The sequence below is a fragment of the Falco punctatus genome, assembly GCF_963210335.1.
Source record: "Falco punctatus genome assembly, chromosome: 4".
Lineage (NCBI taxonomy): Eukaryota > Metazoa > Chordata > Aves > Falconiformes > Falconidae > Falco > Falco punctatus.
In genome coordinates, this window is record NC_137583.1 from 24,906,238 (window position 1) to 24,932,476 (window position 26,239).

Below are 26,239 nucleotides of genomic sequence, written 5' to 3' on the forward strand. Positions count from 1 at the left end.
CAGGCATGGAAGCTGGGGAGAAAGCAGGATTTAAGGAGCCCATCTGCACTTTGTGCTGCTTAGTGGTCACCGGCAGAGGTGCCATTGCTGTGGCAGACCATGTTGGTTGGATCTCTGAAGCCCCTTGTGTTCTTGGTGCAGAAACAGAAGCCCTGGCCAAGGAGCGGCACATGCAGGGAGCCTAAGTGCCCACTGACCCAGGCACTTGCTGGGTCAAAAGCCCATCTAAGCTTTGGCAGCTGGGCTGCCTCGGAGGGGTGTAGAGCAAAGACACAGGCACAGCCAGAGGTGCAGTCAGGCATGGGGGGCCAGCTGTTTCTTGGGGAGATCCCTCTTTAGCCCAGCAGTGAAGAGAACCGGGGACATCTGTGCCCCAGCTTGGGCAGCTCAGTTGCAGCCCTGAGGGCAGGTGGATGGGAGCACACTGAGGTGCTCAGGGTCCTGCCTCTTGTGTAGTGCTGGCTGTGTTAATGCCACCATGTTGTCCTACTTCCCTCTCCAGGCAATTGTCAGAGGAGAATGCGAATCTTCAAGAATACATTGAGAAAGAATTGAAGGAGATGAAGCAGCTGAGCAGGACGAACCAAGAGCTCCTCTGGAAGCTGCAGGAGGGAGATGCCATGAGCCCTGTGAAGATCTCATCCACATTGTCTGCTTCTTTTTATTCCTGCTCATCAGGGAATGCCTCTCCAGCAAAAGTCAGAACCTTGCGGCAGTGATTCAGCACCTAGGCACCAAAGGTTCCCTGCCCTTTGTGCCAGTACGCTAAATGTTTCCATCCAACGAAGCATTGCCATCAACGGGCACCCAGGGCTCATGGCTGCAAGCATGCTCAGTAGCTGCATAGCTTTACACTAGGCAGGGTCCTCTTACTGTCCCCATACAGGAGCTCTTGGTTCTGACGTGTTCATGAGGGTAGCAAAAAAAATAGCAAAGAGCTAGGACAGCAGAGAGCAAAACGTTTAGTTTCTTGTGTTAACATTGTAACTATGGTTAGAGCCCAAAGTCGGAAAATACTATATTAACGGTTCATCAGAATGAACTTTTGCTGCAGTATTTCAGGTTGGTTACAAATACAGTTCAAGTTGTGAATTCTTCTGTGTATCTGTGTTTATGTGCATGTACGTATTGTACCTTTATATATAGACACACACACATATATATGTAGTTGAAGATACTCTGAATTGCATTTTTTATATTATTGGATACTACTAAGTGCTGATATATTTTCATTACAGTCAGCAGTTTTCTAACTTGTGTCTAAGACTTGTATCTAAACAAAATACATTTCTGTTTAGCCTCCCAGGAATATTTATACCCAACCTAGACGAAAGTTACACAGAAGTAGAAGCACCTTCCAAATGACCACCAAGTGATACTCCATGTAACATGAACACCAGCGACTTTGAAATTCTGAGACAGTACTGCCTTTGAAACCATCACCTTTGTATTGAACACCAGATAACATATACATAATATTCACTGCTTTTTTAACTCTTTGCATCACTATTGTAAGTGGAGATAGGCTAGAGATGAGAAAAACCTGAGGGGTTTGGCAAGTTTGATAGAGGTTACTCATTCATGTGTTTCAGTTTTAGTGTCTAAATCCTAGTTAGATTTTACCTTCATTTACTTAGTCCTGGTTTGGATTGAAATCTCTGATTGTGGGTTCCTGACTATGTTGATTTATTTCAAGTCTTGTAAGCAAAAAGAAAATACATTGTTCATCCTTGACCTTTGTGGTCCAAGAGGTTTCCTGTATTACGGTGAGGTACGGGGCACCTGCTAGGGCTCCAGCCTCCTCCTGTCTGAAACACCAAATGGAGCATGGTGGACTATATGGGTGCAAATGAGGTCAGAATTTCTTACCTTGCACATACAGATGTTATCTGACATTGCTAAAGCTTCCCCAAAGTTACAGAGCACTTTGAAGATTCATGGAAAAGAGGAGCTAAACTGCCTTTAACTGCCATGCCTAGAGGCAAAAAAAAATCATCCAGGCTTGAGATGACCCCCACTCGAGGGGGTGGGAAGCCCAAGGAGTGGCTGGGCTGGGACAGGCTGCAAGACCCTCATGGGCACTGCTAGGAAGAAACAAACAAAAAAAAAGAAATTGTCCAATGTAAAAGAAAAAAAAAGCGAGTTGTGGAATGCTTTTCTATTGAGTTTGGGGCAAAGAGCCTGCATGCATCCCTGCTCCAAGAACCGGGGCAAAGTAGGCAAGAAATGGTACATACAGCAAATCCCTGGGGTGCGGGAGCGCTGCAGGGAGTGCGGCTCTCCTACTTGGGTGTGCAGTGGCACCGGCATACCCTGCGTGAGCAGAGGTGGGATTGCACAGCCTTGCCATACCGCTCGGATGGGCACTGTGCTTTAGCTTTCCTGGGAAGCACTCAGGATTCCCAGACTGCAGGTTAGATACAGCTTCAATCACAGTCAGAGCGCCTGTGGCCTGTTCCACAGTGTTTAAAAAAAAGGTAATTTTTTTCTCCTCCTTTTTAGAGGAATTTACTTTTGTATCAGCTTTTGCATGACAGTGTGATACTGAGTAAACTGGACATCTTATTAGATCATGCCACACCAGCTACTACTGTTCTACTGATATGGAGAAATAGTGTGAAATGGGGACAATGGACATCGATTGTGATTGTATATGTCTGCTCAAGGAATGTGGGTATGGTGACTGGTCATGGGTGCGGTGTCTGGTCACATAGGCACACAGCTTTGAGGAGACACCTACCCTTCTTCCTCTAACAAAGGGGCTATTTATAAAAAGGATGAGAAAAGGATGAGAGACATTCCAATGTTATCTAGAGGGAGGGAGTGCTAAGTCTTCTTGCTGGAGAAGATCAGATGGTCACAAGGACATGAATCACCTACAAACCTGCAAGACCACCACATTCCAGGCAAAGGACTGATAAGCTAATTAACATACGAAGCGAGAGTAAGCAGGTTTAGGTAACGAATTTAGGTGTTAATTGAATATTCATTTGTTTTATTGTATAAATGTGAGATGGCTCGTCACTTCGGGCATGCACGCTTGTGGAGGAGCGATCCCCCGTGCATCTGCGCGCAATAAACATACCTACTTTATAACTTTCGAGTTATAGAGTCTAATTCCGTACGTCATAAGGACACAGACTTAAAGCAACAAGGAGCAGATTTGCATTCAGGGTACGAAAGGATTAAAGCAGAGGTGCTGTTGCAGAGGCAGGCACTTGCACCTGCTGCAGAGCAGGGAGAGCTCTCCTGCCCTGAATCCTTCCAGTGCGAGGAGGTGGGGGTTGCTGCTGCTGACACCAGAGCTGAAGGACCTGACAATGTCACCACGAGGGCCGCAGCACTTGCAGCACAGGACCGGGAACTGGCCCCTTCAGGGCAGGCAGTGGGGGCGGGGGGGCGGGCGAGTAAAGGTGAATCTTTGATGGGCGATTTAGATGCTTCGAAGTCGGTTGTGAAAGACTATCAGAATGACCCAACAGGAGTAGAAAAAGGGTTGAGTTGATTGTTACTGGGTAATCGCCATGTAGAGAAGCTGACAGAAGCAGCATGGCATGTGCACAGCAGGTCAGAGAAGAAAAGCTGGGTCATGCTGTAGTCACAGCTACAGCGACTGCTTCGGGAAAAGTGAAAACTGGCAGAGGGACTAAGGTGAGAAGACGAGGCAGAGGAGGGATGTCTGGCAGAGATGAAAGAGCGAACCCTGCCCTGCGGGCCCGGATCAGTGGGCACATTGTAGGGAAATGGGCACTGGCAGCCAGATTGCCCAAAGCTGAAGAACCATCAGGGGGTTCCGGTGACTGGTTCAGACCCAGACTGAGGGGCCTGGAGAATCCACCCTAGCGAATCCACTGGTTAAATTAAAGCTGGGGACTAGAGAAAAATGAGGTGGAATTTTTAGTGGACACAGAAGCAACTTATTTGGTGTTAAACTTCAGTGAGGAAAGGATTTGTTACAGTTGTGGGAGCTACTTGGCCACCAGGAAAAAGCATTCTGAAACCTTTAAAGTACAAATTAAGAAAACAAATAGGAATGCCAAATTCACCAAAACCTTTGTTGGGATGAGATTTATTAGAGCATCCAGATGTTTAAAGAAGGAGAAATGGAAGATAAAGATGATCAAATAATTGAAATCTTGAGATTCTCTTTAATTCAACAGAAAAGTGGAAAAAAGGAGCTCCCTGAAGTAAAAGAAATCTTTAACCAGGTATATCCAGGAGTAAATTCCAGGTAAGGCGAAAAATGCTTTACTTGTTACAGCAGAAATGAAGAGGGGGGCCTGCCCAGTTCGGGTAAAACAATATCCCTTGGTCAGCAGGGCTGTGGGGGGAATATTGGCACGAAAACTGAAATAAAACACAACTCTGTAGTAGTTCTACTAATGTAAATCTGTGTGTTTTGCCATGACAGTGACTTGTTATGGGATGCACAGATGAAACTCTGCATTGACAACGAAGTACAAGGAATAAGGTTGGTCAGGTGCCTCCTACCATAGTCAAGGGCAAGAGTGGGTTGGCCTCTGTGTTTGCCACCACAAAGAATCTTGAACTCTGCTGTTGGCTGCAACCCAGTAGGTGCCGAGCAGTGGGAACATGTGCCATGCCAGACCCTGACGTGAGGAATGGCCCCCGCTGTTGTAAGAGGGTCACCCAGGAAGGAAGAACATCATAAGACCCATTGGGGCACTGACTCATAGTATAAATATTTAGACTGACAAAACTGTAGGGAGAACATGAATCAAACCGGGACAGTTAGAGAAGGAAATTATGCAGGGCAACAGTGACAAACTGATTTCTCAGAACTCCCAAGAAAAGGGGGGTTTCGATACCTGCTGGTCACGACGGATGCCTTTTCAGGGTGGCCAGAAACACACCCTTGCTGAACCAATAAAGCCAAAGAAGTAACCAAGGCACTATTATAAGAAACAGTACCAAGATATGAGGTTCCAGCAGTAATCTCATCAGACTGGGGGCATGAGCAAGAAGGCTGTCCAATACTTAGCAGTGGGTACAATCCATAGCCACAGGAATATTAAGGGAGGGAACATCAGGAATACTATCTCAAGAAATAAGGGAAACAATAGGCAAAACCAGCCTTACCACTCAGTTTGAAAAATATCACCAGGCTTGGTGACAACTAGTAAACTTCACCTACAACCCACAACAGGAGCAAACTGAAGCGTATGTGCTGGCAATTAGTGCAGCAAAAGAACAGGCAATCTTTCCTGTTTTGACACTAGGAGCCATACACCAGAAAGTCACTGTCAGACCCCTAGGCCATAATGTTTGGGCAAGTTATGGTCAGACCAAAGGCAAGCGGCAGTCGAACACCAAAGTATGTATCCCCAGGGAACAACTGGGATACATCTGTGAAAATGCAGTAATAGAGAATGAAGATCTGTGTTTAGATATCAAAAAGGCTATGTGTACTTTTGAAGTGTTTCCACATATTAAAGCCCAGTCACAAGTGTTTTATGTAGGAAATGGATCTGAATGTGTTAGAACTTCTTGTGATAACAATACTATTGATAATTGTCACAAAATGGCAAATGGTACTGATTTTTGTGTAAGTAATTTTACTAGAATTGTAGGCTGTGACTTTGATTATGTTGTTCCTGCAACTACCAGACAGTTAATTGGAACTGATTATACCCTGTATCATGATGTACCTAAATTACAAATAGGCATGAACATTAGCCTCTTCAAAGCAATGCTCAGACACCCCGACATAGAAAGACTGGTCCAAGAAATAAACAGAATGGCCCAACATGTGCTTTGACAAGAGAAACGTGACCCTGAAAATATAAAATCCATCTTTAACCGATGCAGAACAAGTTGGAGAACATCACTGGTGGGACAACTTTGCAGGACATTCCCCCAAAGCAACACAAGTATTCCACTATTTAATACATCCCATGTTAGTCATGTTGGAAGGAATGATCCTGTTATCTCTCTTAAATGTCTGTCTGTGGTATAAACTAAGTATCACAGCCAGAAGAACACAAATAATGTGATCAATGATGCATGTCTACCAAAACCCTTTGTCTTCAGAACCTGACGAAAGATTCCTAAGTCCTAAAAAGGGGGGAATGAAACAGAGCAAGGTCTTGAAATATTAGTTGGGATGAGTTTGGTACCATGCTCTGGGGGATGCTCTGTTTATGTTGAGATATAACAGAGACAGTACAGCCTGTTCTGTTCTGCTGACAATACTGAAGTAAGAGACAGGAGAAATGTACTCTGAGCAATCTAGCAGTCATAAAGATAAGGTGGGCATTTGGAGGAGATGAGAAGGCTGTGAGTCAGGAGGTTTTGCAAGCTCCAGCCCAAGAACGGAACGGCCACCTAAAAGTCTCCCCAAAAGATGAGTCTAGAAGACTCCGCCTCAAGCTCCGCCTAAACCCCACCTATTATGAATATGATGATTAGATGTTGAAATTAAATGAATGTGTATGTAAAGATGTTGTAACCTCTCATGAAAACTGTATAAATTACCTGACTTTTCACTGAAAACTTTGGGGCTAGTTTGTCTGGTGCGAACTGGCTAGCTCCCCAATGTTGCACGAAATAAATACCTTTGCTGCTTAAAGGCAAAATTTGTCTCCGAGACATGCTCAAGAGATGCTGCTGCAACAACTATAAAAGAGAAGCTTCACACAATATGTCCGTCAGAAGGAAAAAGAAAAAAAACCCAACCCTTTGCCAGTAACATACAAGGGTGTTGATCTACAGGTTGCTGCACGATAAACAGTTCACACTCTTACGCTGCAGCATGCAAAAGGCAATCCATTTTCATGTAGGACACTTTCATCACATTAACCAATGGCAATTTGGTGTCTGAGCCTGATGTAACCAAGTTTCATGTAACAGCTTTGCTTTTTTTTGGAAAAAAAAAAAAAAAAAAGGCTTAGAGGAAGGCAGAAAAAATTTACTCTCCAACATTACAGTAAATCCATATGATCATGAGGCAAAAGCTGTGTCTTTTTTATCTGCTGAAATTCACCCACATGCACAACTGATAACATAGATGAATTCTAAACATGCCCTACAAAGAAATGCAGTTCTACCTTTCAAAAAGTATTTTAAAATTAAAATAAAAAGCAACTGGAAAAAAACCCACCCAACCACAAAACACTTTTGGACACATGAACAAAGCTGCCTGCTGTCACATGCTTTTTTAAAAAGAAATTAACTGCAATTAGAAACTAAAAGTGGTAAAATAAAAGGAGATGGAAAAAATGACAGTAAGAAAGACCTGTTTATTTACTGAGCTGGTACTTAGGTTTGTGTGCTGAATAAATTAAGCATGCTAAATCACAATGGCAAAAATTTACTTTTCATAAGAACAAGTTGTTATAAGCTAAGACTGAGAAGAATGCTCATATGACAAGTAAGTTCCAAAGAGCACTCCTGATTTTCAATGAACTTTTGATAGCTTGCAGACTGAAACACTGGAACTTTGCAACAGCTTTTAAACCATTAGGACTGAGCAGAGCTAATCCATTTTTGTTAGCCGGTGTGAAGAAATAAATAAAAATAAAATCAAGTCAGCTCTAAATAAGGCAAAGCACATTACAGTTTTAATTTCTAATGTAGTTAACACACAGAAGACCTGTTTTTCAATGCTTCTAGAAGGACAGGATTGCTTCAAGAAGAGGCTGAGGTTTGTGCAAATGCCTGTAACTCATATACTAAATATCGAAATTATTTATGCAGTATCAGAAAGTTGTATTTCATCATCATCAAAATATGGAATTTTTTGCTTTTCCATCTTTTTGAAGGAGGGAGGATGAAGGTCCTTCCAAGACCCAAAAGCTGGTGGTAAGGCTGTGAGACAGCACCGCAGACATGCAGCGATCACATCGTTGTTCAATTTGGGAAAGATGGGTTGAGCTGAAGCTGTGTTACACGTTCATTGTAGGGCAGGTGCTTCATTTCAGGACTGCAGATGTGGAGAAAGGAGATAGAAAACTGGCATTCTGGGCAGGCAGCAAAATGCTTGAATTTGTACCAAGCATAGCCTGGAAGTGGAGCGATCTTACTGATTTGAGGCTCTCTTTGAAAAAGACAACAAAAGGAGCAACCCTGGACGCATGTGGTGCCAGCTCCCCTGCATCTTCCAGCATCTAGCACGGCATCCAGCTGTACAGGTAGCTTAGCTGAAGTTCAGATGCTGAGAGAACTGAATACAAGATTCTGCTGAAAAAAATCTGTCATTTAGTCATCCAGCATAAACACAAAGGTGATGAATTTTCCTGTGAAGTGTAATGTTTTGCTAGGAAGAACAAAGACTCAAGCTACTTGAATGTGACACCTAACTACAAGTAAGCAGAATATAAAATGGATCCCAGTAAGATGGACTAGCTTTGTGCATTGGCCATAGTTTGGAATTTCTGTTCGTCAACTCTCCTCTTCCTAAGAGAGGCAAATTGTGGGAGACTGCTGCTTCTCCCAGCTCCTTCCTGTTCAGTGATGTGCTGTGGTTGTTTGCATGGACACTGATAAAACAGAAGGAGCCTCAACTCAAAGGTTTAATTACCTCCTGATGACCCCATAACTTCATTTCTCATGTTCTTAGCTAAATCGTAACTTATTGACAGTTGTCGTTAGCCTCTCCAGCAACGTTGCACTGTGGCATGAACTGTAAGCAACTGGACACAAAGGAGTAAATCCTTTCTTCTCCATTCCAACATCCTCCTTGCTTCAGTCCATAAACTGATGCATCTGAACAGACTGTTTATCTATGTAACAATATTTTCCTATATGAAAGGCATGCAGACCTGGTTTTAAAAGATGAAGTAATTAGACTGTTGTGTTAGTCTTCAGTTGAAGTTACTGCCCTACTCTGAAAGAGCAGTAAGAAATAGAGGGGGGAGAAAAAACCCACCACAAAACAAACCACAAACAAACATGAAGACATCCACAGTATAGAACTCTACTCCTTGCTTAAACTCTAAAATTGTAGGCAAGCTTTTCTCCCAGGTCTCCTCTCTATTACCCACAGTAAGCCACCAATCGCTGCTGGGGAGTTGTGCTGATTTATACCACTGGAAATCTGGGTTTGCTCTTTTTAACAGCAAAGCATATGAAGAAGCTGAATCTAAAATACAATTCAGTCTGTCCTCGCTCTGCATGACTTAAATAAAAAGGACAGTGGGAAAGCTCCATTATTTAGTGTTTTCTTTATACCATCATAACCACACTCTGTTACGAAGTGCAAAGACTTCAACACGGAGGCAAATTTGCCAGCCATATTCTCAGCACTGCTCCACACCACTTGTGGCCCCAAGGAAATCATTATGAATCATACTTCTCAAATGGAGATTTCCAACAAAACAATCATGCCCTGTGGGTTTTTTTCTCTTCAGCCCTAAGCTCTACCTGAAAATCATCAACTGAAGGTATTTTTCTGTTAGTTGTACTCCTCTTGTGGCATTGCCGGAGAGTATCTCTAGCTTCTGATCTCAGCAGTTGGGCAGCCTGTTCTTCCTCGAAATTCTTGATCAGCAAAAGTGCTCCATAGGCACTTCTCAAGTAATAACCTCCTGTGAAGGACAGCAAGGGAAGAACTTCTCAGAGTGGTCACAAACACCACGCCAGTTCCAACTGGTCACAGTCAAAAGTACAAACAATTGTATTTTTTTAAAATAAATATCCACACACATATATGAAAGTCCCTGCATTCTATGGCCAAAATATTTATACCTAAAGAAAAACAGCTTACTGGCGTGCAAAACACTGGACGGTGTGTTTTCAGCTGCTAAGAGACGTGCAGTGGTTGCATGGGCTCCATATTATCAAAGTGGTGCAATAGTATCTAACTCTGGGTCCGCTAGCGCTGGGGAAGGCTGGTTACTTAAATGACCAGTGTCACTCCTTTACTCCTGAGTGTTTTTACAAAGTTGGAACATGAGTTTTCTTCTAAACAATTTCCAAACCGTGATTTGTTTTCTTCCTGAGCTTCAAGTGGGGATCAAATAAACGTAACTGTTTAAATGAATAAAAGACAATCTACCACAGTTCAGGAACTTAAAAGTGACTCCCTTAGTGGCAACAAAGCAATGACCGAGTGTGTGATTTGTACCTGGAAGCATCCCAAAGGTTTTGCTTTTGTTTTTAAAAGGCAGGCTGTGTTTGTTCACCTGTGTCCAACACTACGTCCAACTAGTTCAGGAGACAGCGTGTACAGCTCTCCAGACTTCACCTTTATTACATGAGTGGAGAACAAAGTACAGCCGTAACAGAGTTGCCTATGTACAAAAGGAGCTGCAGGTCACAAAGGAAAAGGAGTCTCAACAGGAGGCAACAGTCCTCAGCAACCAGGAGAAACAAAAGACATGCTATCATTTATTTCTCTTGCTCTTTAAGTAAACTATTTGAGGGGGAGTGTTCAGTTCAGAGGCAGCACAGTCTATCTGTGGAGTTGTTCAGAGATGCATTCTATGCTCACAGTAGTGTCTTCTGTATTACCGACGGCATCCTCTTTGCTTTCAGCTCTGCAACAAGCTGAATACGTGGAAGACATGCAAGACACACAAGACAATACATTACATTTGAACCACACAACCCCAAAGCACTAAACAATCCTTCCTGCACCGTGTAGTTTAGCTAGTGCCACAGACAGGGCCAGCCAACAGACGAACAACTTTTGCTACATTAAAAACATGACTTAATAGCCCAGTAAATATTTCTGCCTTTCAAGCATGTTAATGATCTGGAGATCTTCACATCTCAAATATTTTCTGTACCAAGATTCCTGAACAATGCACAATGTACACAAAGCAGGGAACAGACTAGTACTAAACTGGAAGAAACCTGCACAGTTCTGTCATGCATATCGGCATGTAAAAGGATACAGCAATTTCAGCAACCCAAGAGATTGCAGAAATGGGACATATACACATATACTTAAAACTCACAGCTGAGCTTGGTCACGAGAACCGTTAAAACTTCCTCATAAGCCGACAGGGAGGTGCTGGGGGGCAGCCAGCAATGGCCTTGGGACTGGCCTGCCCAGCGCAGCCCCTGCCCGCACCGGGCGGCGCCGGCCCTCCCCGTCCCAGGCGGCCGAGCGGGGACCGGCAGCGGCAGCTCCTCACCAGTGGCCGCGGCGGCCCCGCAGCGCCGTTACCGGCGGGCGGCAGCGATGGCACGGGCACCCCCGCCTGCAGCACCGGTCCGTTCCGCAGCGGCCGCCACGCGAAGCCGGCAACAAAACCGCTCCCGCCGCTCAGCCCCAGCGCCAGCCGGGCCCGCAGCCGCCGCCCTGACCCGGGACTGCCGCTCCCCGGAGGCCGCCGCCCGGCCCGGCCCGGCCCTCGCTGCCAGCCCCAGCCCGCCCGCAGCCGTGCGCCCGGCCCGGCGGGGACAGTCGGCTGGCTGCGGGAGCGGTGGTCTGCCGGACCCCGTCTGGAGCGGAGGAGGGCCCCGGGCAGCCCCGCAGGGAAGAGGCTGCTGGCGGGGAGCACCAGGCGCGGCCCGAGGCTCGCGGGGCGGCGGCCCAGGCGCAGAGCGCGGCCGCCTAGCGCAGGCTCCCCCGCAGGCCCCGGGGCCGCCCGGACCGGGAGCGGAGCCGCGGGTGCCCCGGTGGCGCGGGCGAGGCGGGCAGCCCAGGCACCGCTGCGCCAGAACGGCGGCTGCGACGGGGCGGATCACGGTCCGTTACCGAGCGCCGGCCGTCAGAAGGCGCGTGTGTCCCCAGCCCCCAGGCAAGGCCCGCCCTGCCGGCAGCGCGCCCAGTTCTCCGGCACCCTCCTCACCGTGTTTTGAATGGTGAATGCTGTAGCACTTATCTAAAGGATGACGCGCCTATGTTTAGTTAGGGTCGGGAGATGTCCGGGGCCCCTTATTGCAACACGACGGATGCACAGACTGCTAAGTCCTTGGGTTGGTTATCTTTAAAAAGGGACATTTTGTCTTAGATGCCTGTTATACATGCAACGTGGTGAAGATGGAGACTTTAAACGTGACCGCTAAGGAATAGAGTCTGTGCAGAGACAACTCAAGGACGGTGTCCAGGCATGAGATATGTTAATGTTGTTAACTTGAAGATAGAGTAGGTTCTTGAATGGAATGTGCTAATTGTCCAGGTGCGAGATATGTTAATGAGTTCCCGGAAAGCTGACGAATAGACATGAATGACTTGTATAAGGAGGGGGCTGAGGGGTTCCCTCGGTGTGCATGACTTTGGTGGAGCGATCCCCCATGCACCCAGTGCTGCCAATAAAGGCTACTTAGTCACTAAGAAATGTTGACGACGTTCTTTAAATCAGTTTCTCACGTAAAGCCACTCGTAAGCTGAGACCGTCTGGTAACCCACTTTCATGGCCTTGCCGGAGGTGCGCGGTCTGGAACAAAAAGCCTGAAAAAGCCCTGGGCTTTACCAGGCCGGATCCGGATGGCCGGAGAAGCGGCTCCAGAACACCCCGGTGAATCCACCCGCATCACTGTGTGCTGTCACGCTCTTCGCACCTTAGGAAGGGCGAAGTTCGGCGCCGGGGAGGCGCAACGGTACCGCCCCGCCGGAAGAGGCGGGGCCGAGCCGGGGCGTGGGCGGGGCCGAAGCGCTCCTGCTCAGCACCTGCCGCTGCAGCCCGGGAGACATCGTGTGCGCTCCTAGGACGTGCGGTACAGAGAAGAACGGAACGGAAAAGTGATTACGTTTTAATTAACTTTGACAGCCTCTGTCTTGTAGCCCGAATCAGTTTCTTTATATCCCAGTTAGCCCCCTCTCTCCCTTCAGACAGTAAATGCCAATCCCAGTGGTTGAAAGCCTGAAAAGGTTAGGAATGCCATAATTAGATTGCAGAGGAAAACATATCTGGCCATTTTTTAGTCTCTAAACACAGTATGGCTCAGAAATAAAGTTCAAAATTTTATTTCCATGTTGGTAATAAAAATAATTCCATGAATTCTGTAAACCATTGCATAAATGCTATAGTGTAGAAAAGTTTTAACAAGTGTTAACAATTTTAAACAGTTCACTACAAGTAAATGAGTATGCATTATAAATAATATGTTTTGTATTAAGAACAATTTCATTCACAAAATCATTTCTGTCTGTACAATCAAAACGTTAACAGCTTCCATAAATTAATAGAGTAAAAATTCCCAATTTATATAGGGTCTGATGATGACCACAGTTACACAAGCATAGTGTGACAGTAATATTACTACTTCTATTTAATACTAGGATACTCAGAATGGCAATATAGAACAAAACAAGTATGTCTTTAATCATCTGCTATTCAAAGAAGACTAATAATAAGCCTATAACATGCAGCTTCGGATCCATCTGTAATTAGCATACTTCTGGTTAAATTACAGCTCCTAACTGTAAAAACCCTGAGAAATCACAACTTTAATCTATTATTCCCCAGGCTAAAATAATTGACAACATAATGGAATTCACATTAAAAATTAATATTCTTACATAAATTAACACAGAGCTTTGTCAGATACCAAAATGAATCTTGAAAATCTATTTCATTTACTTTTATGTAGTTTGTGAATTCAGCAAATTACTGTACTGTAACCTTTCAAAAATGTAATTTTAATGTATCCAGTTTCTCGATGGTGTATATAGTACAAAGATGAATACTTACAAAGGTCAGGTGTCACTTCTGACTTCTTCCAAATAGCTGTCTCTAGTCAACTGCATATATTTTATTATCCTCCATTGCAAAGTACTGGTGTAAAAGTACGTATTTATTTATATTTGCAGTTGACTTGCTTTAATAAGATACAGAACACTTTGCTTGTAATTCTTCACAAAAATAATTTTGCAAAGAACAACTGTATTAATGATGATGTATGGTGCAAGTGATTACCAAAGGATTTGTCTACAATTATAGCAAGCTGCCCAGTCTGTGAATTTCATGAATAGGTATGTTTCTTTGGTATATGTTTTCCTCTTCTCCACAAAATGGTTTGTTGATAGTTTTTAAATCTGTCCATAATTCAGCACCAAAGAAACTTACAGGCAACACCTGCAACATTTTCAGTACTGATATTACCACAGGACAGACACCATTATTTTCAAGACCCATTGTAAAATACAAAACATACAACAGACTAAACATACTAGTTCACTGCCTCTAAAAATGCAGCACAAATAAACTATGAGCGTGAATGTGATGATTCACACTGCAAGTGCTCTTTACATTCCTTTATAGTTGCACTTGCAAGATTAGGAAAATTGCCTGTTACTACCAAAAAAAAAAAAAAAAAAAAAAAGAAAAAAAGGACCAAGATCTAGCCTTAGAACACAGGCAAATGCACTAAAATACACACGAGCAACTACAATTTTGGAAGGGCAGCACACACACACTTCCATGTCTTGTGGGTAATGAATGTCACATAGCTGCGTGTGGGCAGCACAATGTGGCCTAAGCTGGTTTCCTCTAACATAGCGAAGTAAAAATTTTCACTAAGATATTTCTAAATGTTTTTGTAAGCAAAATGGTTACAGAATGCTGTCCAACACTAGATAAATACAGTAAACTGGTGTCCAAAATGATTGCTTATTTGAAAAACATGTAAAATAATTTCAAATTATAATTTCACATTATTCTTTGATTTGCTCACTGTTTAAAAACAAAACAAACCCCTTACATCACTAAATTTGCTTTAGTCCAAAATGCTGTTAAGGTTCAAAAATCAGTCTTTGTTATAGACTGCACATATGCAAGAAATACATTAACACCTACAGCCAAACTTTGTGTTCGAAGTTCCTTTTCTTAGAAGTCCAAAGCTGGCTACACCTCTAAAATGGCAGTATCTTATTTTAGGACAGAAAAGTGTGTTTGAGAATGCAAATACAGTCCAACTTTATACTCTTCTCAGTACAAACCTTTTAGACAAACTGTTAAAGTCAACAAAATCACATTATTAAATCCAACTTTGCTCTTTAAAGTGATCTTCAGACAAAATTTCTGGAACAGAAACAAGTAGAAATGAATTTCATATTTTATCCTCCTTCTCCCTTCCCGAAAGGTCTCCAGCGTTCCTGCAGATTGACATGTCTTAGGAAAGCAGTGACAAGTCTATACATTTAGTTCTCTCAGAAAATGTGTAATGATTTTTTGCAAACTCAAGCCTTTGTACAAAGAATCTTAAAACCCAACCATGATAGTGATTTCACTACTACTGGCTTGAGCCCTTTATTTAATGCTGACACAGTTCTAAGAACTCTGTTTAGACAACAATGATTTTAGTATATATCTTGGCTTTTGTTTTAGCATGACTGAACTTTAAATAGGTTTAACTCTTTGCTGCCTGTCTGAACTCACTTTCCATACTGAACACAGTAATATGGATACAAATCACGTAACACAGTAGTAGGTCATTTCAGTCTTAACTTGTACTAGTGTCACACCTGAATTCATCAGAGAAAGGAGTAATGCAGGCAATTATTCCATGTAGGAAAAGTAAAAATACACAGTGTTAGCATGCCGTGATTAATTAACTTCTCCTGAATTGCATGTTCTCAACTACCAGAATGAAGTAAGAATATTACCACCTTTTAAAAGAATCACTGTCAAAGTGCCACTGCCTCATTACATACTTAAATAATTCCGTAGTTCCTCTCAAATATGCATTACTTCATTACTGAAAATGTGTGTTTTTAAATATTTATAAAAGCAAGAGACGTGTTCTAGTTATTGTCAAATTGTTCAATACAAAATTAAGCAATAGAAATTATTTGCAAAGTTTTTTTTTTATGTCTTCTGCCATTTTATAGGATATTGGGCATAGGCACTTGGTAATAATATATATCTCATATCTGCTCCCGATAAGTACTACACAGGTTAGGAGATGTACAAAAACTTTTAAGACTACAAACACCCAAACTGAGGGAACTATGCAAATTGCACGGTTGTTTACTAAAACTGATCTGTTTCACAAAATTGAAAACATGTCTTTGAATGTGAAAGCTTATGTGCCTCACTGTTTTTGTCTCCACTGGTACATTTATAAATACTACAGTATGTAGTTAACATAAACTGTAAAAACCCTATAGATAAGTTGTCATTTCTATCTAATCATATTGTGATTTAACAGTAAAACCATGTGAAATATTTTAAATTCACAGTACACATGTAACACATTATATTATTGCATATTAAAAAATAAACATAAGACCTAGAAAGCAGCCTGAAGCAATTTACAACATATCTTCTAACAAAACACAATAATTACAAAGTGCTTTTACATTAATCAGAGTTTTTCAAGCATCCAAGTAAACATAGTGTTAGACCTAGTCCAAAATACTGGCTCTGGCGTTTCTACACACACCAGACATGGCAAAGGGACCGTTTGTACTGTTAAATGTGTAGTTACTGTACCTACGTATCCCCTACGCATCTATCTTCTTTTAATGAAAATAACAGGTATAAACATTTCATTCAGGCATTATGGTAAGATTTATACAAAGTGATTACAGTGCAAATGAACCTAAGTAGCTTGTGCACTAGGAATCTAAGTGGAAGTCGGAAAAGGCTGTGATGGGACTGGGAGGGGGAACGAAAGAACCTCAAGACTACAGAACCTCATCAAATAACTGCAGTTGATATGTAAATGTGAGCAAGCCCTATTCTCTATCTTAAAGCAACTAAGTTTCTGACATCAAAATGGAAATCAGTCTAGCACTATTAAATGGATTAATTATGAGTGATGTAATTCTTATACAAAATGCAAAACCATAAAATTATTTAATTCATGAACATGATATGAGTACTATGCCTGCATGTTACCACAGATTATTTTTTTTCTTGCAGCAGGAACATTCTTCTTGTGCAGCTGCACAGTGATCACAAAGTACATACTGTTGACATGGATTCAGGATAACGCTACAGTCACCTTCCTGACATATGATACACTTCTTTGACTGAAGCTGAAAAATCACCTGTAAAAAAAAGATTACTGCACTCAGTAAAAATGATTCCAAAGTAAACAGCTGCATTCAGCTTTACACATAACTGTCCCAAATAAACTTCTAATTTAACAACACAAAGGACAGTGGTTTTGTATGATGGATAGCTGAATGACGGTCATAAGATCAGAGCACAGGCAACCTTTAAAGTAGCATCTGGAGGAGTATAAGTGCTTTTAGAAAGGAAAATATCTAGGATTGAACCTTTGGACTGAAATCTTTCTACATAATTGGGACAAGCAATGCAAACAAGCAAAAACAAAACCAAGGAAATAAGCCTTTTTCATTGTCATATACTCCCTCATTTTGCCATTTCAAAACACTGTTAGGTTTTCTCATGCCATGGGAGATGTTTGCATTAGAACGAAACGGAAGAATCCCAAATGTGCAATACTGAATAAAGCTACTGATACAGACTTGGGGGAAGATGTTACTACTGCAAATAAATGTCTCCATGAAATCGGCCATGTCAAACCTATTAAGGAACAAGAACAACTGAAAAGTTGCTAAAAGCCACGTTACTTTTTGAAGAGCAAGACATGGTTCAAACTAAAAGAACCCAGAATGCTATGTGTGGCACTACCTAAGACAGCAACTGTCTCCTGGAAGGAAGAGTTAGGTAGAAAGAGGCCACAGTGGTAAAGGAAATCTGAGAAACTGTGGAGCTGGAAAGAATTGTAATGGTTCTGATCACTGCAGCCTGGCCAAGATGACTTCCATTCCAGAATGTAATGACTTTTTTGGTAAGAGATCCCAAGACTCTTTTGCTCCTCTTTAAAATCCCTTTGGAGAAAAACAATAGTGTTTTATAATCCAGTGCAGAATCCTGTAAATATACTTGATAACAGAAGCCTGGTAACCAGCAACTCTCGTCCTCAATCCACCTTCTTTATTGACAAAGACTTACATTATGTTTTAAACTCTTCTAAAGACTTTTTCTTCAAGGCTGTAGTTCATACTGATACAGATAGCACTGGACAGGAGGTGAAAAGACAAGAGAAGACCCTGCTGAACTCAAACAGGTACAAGAATACAGCAGACCATCCCCATTGTGAAAGAATTTTTTTTTTTTTTGTCTGAGCAGTGCTGTCACCGTTGAAACAAAAAGAGCAAGAATTGGTGTCATATTGTGATGTCACTGCCCTCTGCGACTGCAGGGGAGAAAGCAATGTCAAACCAAGTTGTGCCCAGCAAGGTTTGAAGTATGGTGCCTGGAGCAGTGCACGGTCATTATTATCTTCCTCAATGTGCTCAGAGGAGTGGCACCTGATACTTCCAGCTTTGAAAGCCCTGAGAAATGCCCTCAATCTGGCAGCAGAAGAGCATCCTAAAATTTCGCAGAAACTGAGAGAAGGTGAAATACAGCAATATGCCACTAAGGTGATTAAGGGACTGAAGCACCTGACATAGGAGGAGAGGCTGAAAGGGCTGGAATTGTTCAGTCTTGAGAAGAGATGGCATCTTACTAGTGTAAGTGTAACCTGATGGGAGGAAGTAAAACAGACAGGGACAGACTCTTGACAGTGGTATCCAGTGAAAGAAGATATAACAGGCATAAATTAAAATACAGAAAATTCCACACACCCACGTGACAAAAAATTTCTTACTGTGAGGATGGTGAAACACTGGTAAAGGCTGCCCACAGAGGTGGCAGACTCTCCAACCTTGGAGATACTCAAAACCCCACTGGGCAAGGCCCTGAACAACCTGCTTGAGTTGACCCTGCTTTGAGCAGGGGGTTGGACTGGATGATCTCCAGAGGTCCTTTCTCATGTCAGTGATTCTATGCTCCAGGTCTGTCCTGGCCTCTCTGACACGAACTCCTAGCAGGGAACTTTACCACCTAACTTCTAAACAAGTGAAAAGCATGTAACTACTGTAATTTATTTAGGGCAACTTTTCATTTATTTAGATAGTGTCTAAAACATTGGGAGTAAAAGCTGGCTTTAAGTCTTTTTTTTCATCACCCCAAGAATACTCGTGAATCACTTGTAGTTTGTTCTGATAGCTCATCAAAAACTTAGAATCCATTAGGTTGAGAAACCTGAACCATCCCTGTATTCCAGAAAAGGAAGACTTAACACTGAGAGCAATCTGGCTCTTTGAAATGAAACCTGGCACAAATATGTCATTAAATGTTACTGAGTTGCCAGTTTCAGTTAATCAGAAATAGTTATGCAGAAGAAGAAACTCACCTTGTCTATTGTTTCTAAATTTAAGTGCAGCCGATTTTGTAAGGAACGAAGCTTTGGCAAGGATATCTTTTCTAGATCTCCATAGTTTTTCATATAAGGTAATGTAGTAGACAGACAAGCAGCTAATTGCACCTTCAGCTTTTTTAATTTATTTTCCACTTCCTCCTTCTTCTGAAGAGCAAGTTGTTTGTCCGCATCAGCGATGTTAGCACGTTCTTTTGCTTCTTGAGCCTCTTTCTGCCATGCATCACATGCCTGGGAGAAAGACATTTCCAGAATATAAAAAACATTTTTTTTTAAACTAACAACAGACATCCAAATACAAAAGCCTTCAAAGATGCAGGTAATTTCTAATTTTAGACCTAACAATGCATTTACTGTCAATTTAATGCTTCCTCCTGCTTATCCTACCTTCTAATGAACATCTCTTCTTGTTTTGACTTAATGTAATTTTTAGGTATGTGACTGTTACTTGTCTGTAAAAAGCCTTTTTGGAGCTTTATAAATGGAGCAAATTTTAAATGTTAAATTTGTAATTTAATGTCAAGAGACATCAAAACCTATCAACATTTAGTACAGCTACTTGACTACTCCTCATCACAGAGAGAACAACATGAGGGGAAGGAAAGGCCTACAGAAAATGCTCTAGGCTGGCAGTTATGAACAACCTCAGCTTAACTGCTGAGATGGGTAAATACTGTCCGGGTACGCTATACGACCACAGCTGCTGGACATCCTCTACTTTTTTTGTGTGCTTATCATCTGAAAGAGTTACAGGAAGGAATATATATCTTCAGTTATTTAAACACGAAGATATGTTGCTGTTCAGCCCTACCCAGAATATATATATGTGTCCTTGTCTAGAGAGGCAGATCAACTTCCTGAAGATGAACTGCCCTCTAAAAAGCTCAGTTTCCTTTATGTTGCTAGCTGATTTTGAGGATGGAAAAAACATTCCTTTGACAGACTGTAATAAAACTCTGGGTCCAAGGATAAGAAGATCTGTAAAAAGGAAAAGCAGTAGGAGCTGCTTGCTTGTTTAAAAAAAAAAAAAAAATTACCATAAATTAGTGTACCTGTTTTACTTGTTGCCAAGATTCTTCCCATTGTTTTAGTTTTCTCTTGGCATCATCAAGTTCCTGTCTAACTCGACTTAATTCATTCCCACTGGTGTTTGAACTTACTGAGGGGGTAGTGCCACTGCTTAGTACTGGGGATGGACTAGGAGAGAAATTCCCAGTTACAAAGTCCCAAATGCTCCCTGTAACACCATTTAAACCTGTAAAACAAAGGCAGAAAAAATAATCACTCTGCATACTCTGCTGCAAAATGTTTCACATGCAGAACAAAACAGATGTGCCAAATATGCAAAATTTATATTTTTATCTGCAAGACAACATTATTTCACTGGAAAATGTTTACAGTATTTAGAGCAAATCAGGAGAGTTCCTGTACGGGTTTTTTTCTTGCCGCTTTTAATATGAGACACTACAGTCCACAAAAGGAGGAGTGGGAATTCATTTATATACAAAAAACCTTTTTCCTAGAAGCTCATACCTCATTTTAATTCCCCTTCTTTCTGTTTTGTATTTTCCTTTAGCAAAATGCCGCAGCTAAAATGCATTACTGCTGCCTGTATGCCAACTGTTGTATTTTATTCCTTTCAAATGCCTCTGTAAATATCTCCTCTTCCAGGAATTCTTTTTTTCCCCTTCACTAGGAATGGAGTTCACTCAAACTTTCTCCTACATACCACATGTAACTCCAATATCAGTAGCGCTATCAATTACAACAGCTAGGCTTTGCTGTCCAGATTCAGTCATTAGAAACATGCAAAGCCTTGAACTGGACATTTCTTACCTACCATAGAGTTCGTTCCCTGTTACAATACACGAAGTGCAGCCTTCAACTTACCTAAAGAGCTGTGAGAACAGGCTGAGGTGCCTAACATACTATGTTCCGTCTTCAAAGGCTGAGGCTGCTGGTGGTGAGAAGCCGTGGTGGATGAGACAAAAGACTGAGACAGTGATTGTGAAAGAGAACTGAGTGGAGAGGTTGAAAGGGATGATGATGAATGTAAAGATGAGGAACGAACAAGAGAACCTGGAATACTGACAGGCGCTGAACTTCCCAGTAATCTCTGACCTATGTATACATTAGAGGGAAAAAACAAAACCAAAAAAAAAGATTTATTCCAAAGCAGTACACACAGCTCTCTGTAAGTATTTTTCTGAAAAATATATAAAATGAAAATTAAATTATATATTCAAATATCTTCCTTTAAAAAAAGAAAGCCTTATCTCCTACTGCAACAATATTTTTTAAAATGGAACACCTGGAAGTAGTTTTCCAAGTGCCTGAAAAGAGAATTTGTAGCTTTACACAGCAGTGGCCTCATCCTCAGCTACAAAGAAAGAGAAAACACTTTTCAGATCAAGTTATTTGACTTACTCATTTTTACAGCCAGCAACTAACGCAAGTGGAGAAACGGACTGAAATGTAAAGAATTATGAAAAATTTTATTGCTATTTTAATACATACATTAGAGTTAAGCAAGTGAGACCACATACCTTGAAAATCATACACAGCACATAGCTCAATTTCATTCCTCTATGTACTTTTGCTTTTGTTCAGATTTTAAAAGTCAAAGTTACTTAACTCTCTATGAAAACCAAGTTTGAAACAAAGTAAAAAATAACAATAATTCAGTCAAACAAATGCATTGTTTGTCATTTCCCAAAATAATTACAATAATTAAAAATAGGTACTAAAAAAAGGATATTCAGTCATGCAATTACTTAAATAAACATGCACAGATGCAGTGCATTTTCCTGATCAGGAAACAGTTCAACATTTACTGTGAAGATTTTACTCATCAATATGTTTGAATAGCAACTAAAAATTACATCACCCTTACTTCAAAAAAATAAAGCAGTCAAATTATTATACCTAAATCAAGGGTTGTGATTCTAGTTTTTTGGTTTTGCTTAAAACAAGTGAATTCATGTCATCAGAGAAAACATCATTCTTTCTGGAAGTATTTCAAAACAAAAAGACAAGGATGTTCATTACAAGCTGCACTGCCATGACGGCTTAAAAATATGTGTCTCTTGAAATACTCAGCAAACGTTATCAAGGTCAGCCTCATGACCTTGATAACATATGAGGAAGATATAAGACAAGACACATAACCACAGATGTACATTATGTATCAGACAATAAATGTACACTGCTCTTCACAAGAGGAGCAAGGAAGCAACGAAGTAAAGGGAGGGTTAAAGAAAATTTATTTTGAATTAAGAAATTTAAAACGCTGAAGCAGCTAAAGTGGCAGAACCAGGCCTTGGCCCTTGTATAGCCCTAATCCAAGGCTGGTTTAAAATCCAGTCCAGTTAAATAGTAGGAGAATAGAGAAACAATAGATGATCAATTTGTGTACACAGGTGCTTTCTGAAATGCAGATGTCTTTAGAAAAATAAATAAAGATTAATAGGAATTGCTTGTTCAGAGACTAAGTGTGCTTGAAGGAGTATGTAAGTTAAACCAGGCAGAAAGAAGATCACGATCCAAGGAGAAGCGTGGAACTGAAGCAGAGACTGGAACCGAACAGATGAATCAACTCGGACAGAGTCAGGTGATGGATTCACAGGACTGACAGGACCAAAGGAAACTTCTAAAAACCTCGGGCATTGACTAATGATTTGACAAGTGTAAATAAGCTGTGCTGTATCCCTTGGTTCTCTGCCACTCACTGGGGTGGTGACCCAGCTCAGAGTTGTGATTAAAGCAAACCTAGTGGTACCCACGTCTGTGTAAATTTCTCCTTTAACAGGAGTTCAGTTAAAAAAACCCGGCCAAACAGGAATTCTCTTTGAGGCCCAAAGTAAAGCCCCACACAAGCACTGTATCAAATGGTAGCAGAAGAACCATCTCTTCTCTGGTTCTTAAAGTAGTCTTCAAATCCAGTTGACTTTTGGCAAATACAATCTGCCTGCATGTCTTGAGTCCATGGGCAAGGTTTTGGCAGGGGGCAGGCTTGCAGAAGTGGCCAGGGGCTGCCCCATGCCCGACACAGCCAGTTCTAGTTGGCTCTGGCAGACTGGCTGCAGGGCACAGCTGCACCCTTCAGCCACTCTGGGATCACCTTTGGGAGAACAGTTAAGAAAGGGTGAAAAAAATGCCTCACAGGCAGAAAAGGAGGGAGCAAGAAACAGCCCTGCAAACACAAAGTTCAGGAAAGAAAGGGGAAGAGGTGTTCCAGTTGCCAGAGTGGAGATTTCCCTGGAGTGGAGATTCCTGTGGAATCCCATGGAAGGTTTGGAAGAGACCACAGTGCAGGAGATTTCACTGCACCCCATGGAAGAGGCTATGGTACAAGCACAAATCTTCCTGCTGCCTGTGGACAGAACCAGGTCAGAGCAGGCGGATACTGCCAGAATGAATTGCAGCTCATGGAAAGCCCATGCTGGCGCAGGTTTGCCTGACAGGAACTGCAGTCTGTGGAGGGGACCCATGCTGGAGCAGGAACCAGTGTGAGGAAGAAGGAGCAACAGAGAGGAATCACTATGAACTGGCTGCTACCTCCAATTCCCCATCCTTCTGTGCCGCTCGGGACGAGGAGAGGTAAAAGAGCTGGGAATGAAGTCGAGCCTGGGGAAAAGGTGGCAGGGGGTTGGTTTACCTTTTCTCTTTGTTTCTTACCATCCAACCCTACTTTAATTGGCAATAAATTAATTTTCCCCAAATCAAGTGTGTTTTGCCCATGACAGTAACTGGTGAGTGATCTCCCTGTCTTCATCTTGACCCAGGAGCTTTTTCATCTTATTTTCTCCCCCTGTCCTATTGAGGAGAGGGAGAGAGCAGCAGGATGGGTGTCTGGCTACCCACTAAGGTCAACCTATTGCACTGCATGAACTATCCTGCACATACAAATAAAACTGGTTACAGTACTTTCTTCCTGTTCCACGCTTCATGGTACTTCCAATGAAACGCAGTCACTCCTTCAGCATAGAACACAGCAGTAAATGAAATATCGGTCAAACAAACTATAGCATCAGGAGAATTGCTGAGCCTGACATCACTAGCAGAGAAATACATTTGAAACTGCACACATTATCAGTTTCTTTCCAGGCCTGTATGAAAGGGGATATCACGAACAATAATGGAAAACATTATTAGACAACACATAAACTGTTCTGGCAAAGGAACAACCTGTTAGCATCATCACTGGACAGAAAATTTTAAGTCGTCAATCAACCAAAATAAATACAAAGCCCTAAAACCTCTGAAGATATTCCCACTAACATTACTGATGAGAATCTACATAAAACTAGATGACAACCTATTGACACTGACATCTTGGGTCTTTCTGTATGGATCCCCTAATAACCTGAAGTATACAAGTACCACAAATGTGACCTCTAGTAACAAAAAAACAACCTTTGGAGAAAACACAGTCAAGGCAGGAGGGGCACCAGAGCCTGTATCACTGTTGTCAAGATTTCAGAAATTAGTAATTTGGTGTAAGGAACTTCTTAATCAGTGCAATTCAGTGTTGGTTTCTTCTAGCTCTTGCTATCAATAATGAAGCCACCGCTACAATCTGCCTAGATCTACTTCATGCCAAAACATCAACAGCACCAAAAGAACTGTAAACTGCCTCCCCAAATGCTCTGCTCAGATCTGAAGACAGAAGCATGTCACCAGTCGCTCTGTTGTGCCCACCTCCAAATGAGCAAGCTGATGAAGTGAAAAAGTCCATTTCCAACCAAGTGAATTTCCTGAATTCCATTTGCTCTGAAGCTTCATGTATCCACACCCTAATCAGTGAACTTGCCTAGGACTGTCCCCTTTCACTGCAAAGGAAGCACTTGAAGAAGGAGAAGTTTGAAGCAGAATCTCTCTGGACATCTGTGTTATTTCTGAAAAGAAGCAACTTACAGTTGTTTGTAATACATGCTCCCCTGAGGGAGTGAGGGCACTTGATACTCACTTGGGTCAAAATGACTTCCATGCCTTATGACAAAGTCTTGAATCTGTAGTGCTTGGGGGGGTTATCGTCCTATCCACTGTGCTCCCAGTGACAGCTTACATACTCCAACAACATGAAATATATCTGTATATTCATTAAAGCTAGTGGACTAAAAATATAATTGTTAACTTAAAGGAAGAAAAACCTAATGTATAGAGACAATAAGTGCAAGTTTTTCTTCCTGGAGCAACAGTCAACAATAATAAAACAGTATGTAGCTATAGTTGTTTTACCCTTTGTGTCTAGAGCCACAGGGCAAGAAAAAACATGGGAGGAACATGTTTGCCCTCCAAGAATACAGTTTTGTTTGTGTGAGTGGAAGCTTAACACATACCCACAACCAACTTAAGAATCACCATAGACCTCCTCCAAAGAAATGCTAGCAAAACAGATACCAGGAAGTAAATGGAAGTATTATAAAAACGTGTCTGTTCTCTTGCTTTATGACTCTCAAAGGAATATGATAATGAAATTATAGTTCCTCAGTTTTCACCTCCTGTTTTTCTGTTTGTTTGTTTTGGTTTTTTTTTCTCTCAATTATTTTCCCTTTTCTGCTTTCACAAAGAGAAGGTGACATTTTAATTTCTTGATGTTCCCTACCCTTCACCTTTCCTCTCTGCTGTCTCTTCCCTGCACCAACCTCCTTTGCTGCTTCTTCCTCTCCTTTCCCAGAGGAGGCCAAATGGCTGAATACTTCCCAACCTTCAACTAAATTGCTCGTTCCAGGTTAGATTCATAGAAATATTCAGTCCCTAACTTGCAAGTATTAAAGTCCTAAAGGTTGCTAGCTCCTTCTCCTCAAGAATTATCCTCACTCCCCCTCTCAGCAACCACCTAACCATGGAAGTACTTGTTGGTCCCCACAGCACACACTGCCTGCTGTCAGACATGGCAGTGCTCAACACGCAGGCAGTCAAGCCCAAGCATAATGCCTTCCAGTACAGGCATGTAGGTCCTTCCGTTAACTATCATGTCCATGGGCCCAAGTCATTAAGCATGTTACCCCCTCAAAAAATATTTAATAGACTGATCTCTTACAAAATACAGACAGGATGGTAGCAGTGCAACCCCCTTACACCA

The 26,239-nt window shown here is 41.9% G+C and overlaps 1 protein-coding gene across 6 annotated transcripts in view; it reads right to left on the bottom strand.

Moving 5' to 3' along the window:
* Window positions 1-12,861: 12,861 nt before the first annotated feature.
* The window catches only part of UNKL (unk like zinc finger), a 60,666-nt gene continuing 47,288 nt past the window's right edge, over window positions 12,862-26,239 (bottom strand). For 5 of the 6 annotated variants that reach the window (XM_080387580.1, XM_080387578.1, XM_080387577.1 and 2 more), the window contains 4 exons: window positions 21,043-21,273; window positions 20,205-20,407; window positions 19,129-19,383; window positions 12,862-16,906 (listed from right to left, as the gene is read on the bottom strand). In XM_080387580.1, the coding sequence (XP_080243706.1) occupies window positions 16,751-16,906; window positions 19,129-19,383; window positions 20,205-20,407; window positions 21,043-21,273 (845 nt within the window). In that variant the 3' untranslated portion in view covers window positions 12,862-16,750. The remainder of the gene's footprint in view (window positions 16,907-19,128; window positions 19,384-20,204; window positions 20,408-21,042; window positions 21,274-26,239) is intronic. The other variant, XM_080387579.1, reaches the window with a different exon arrangement.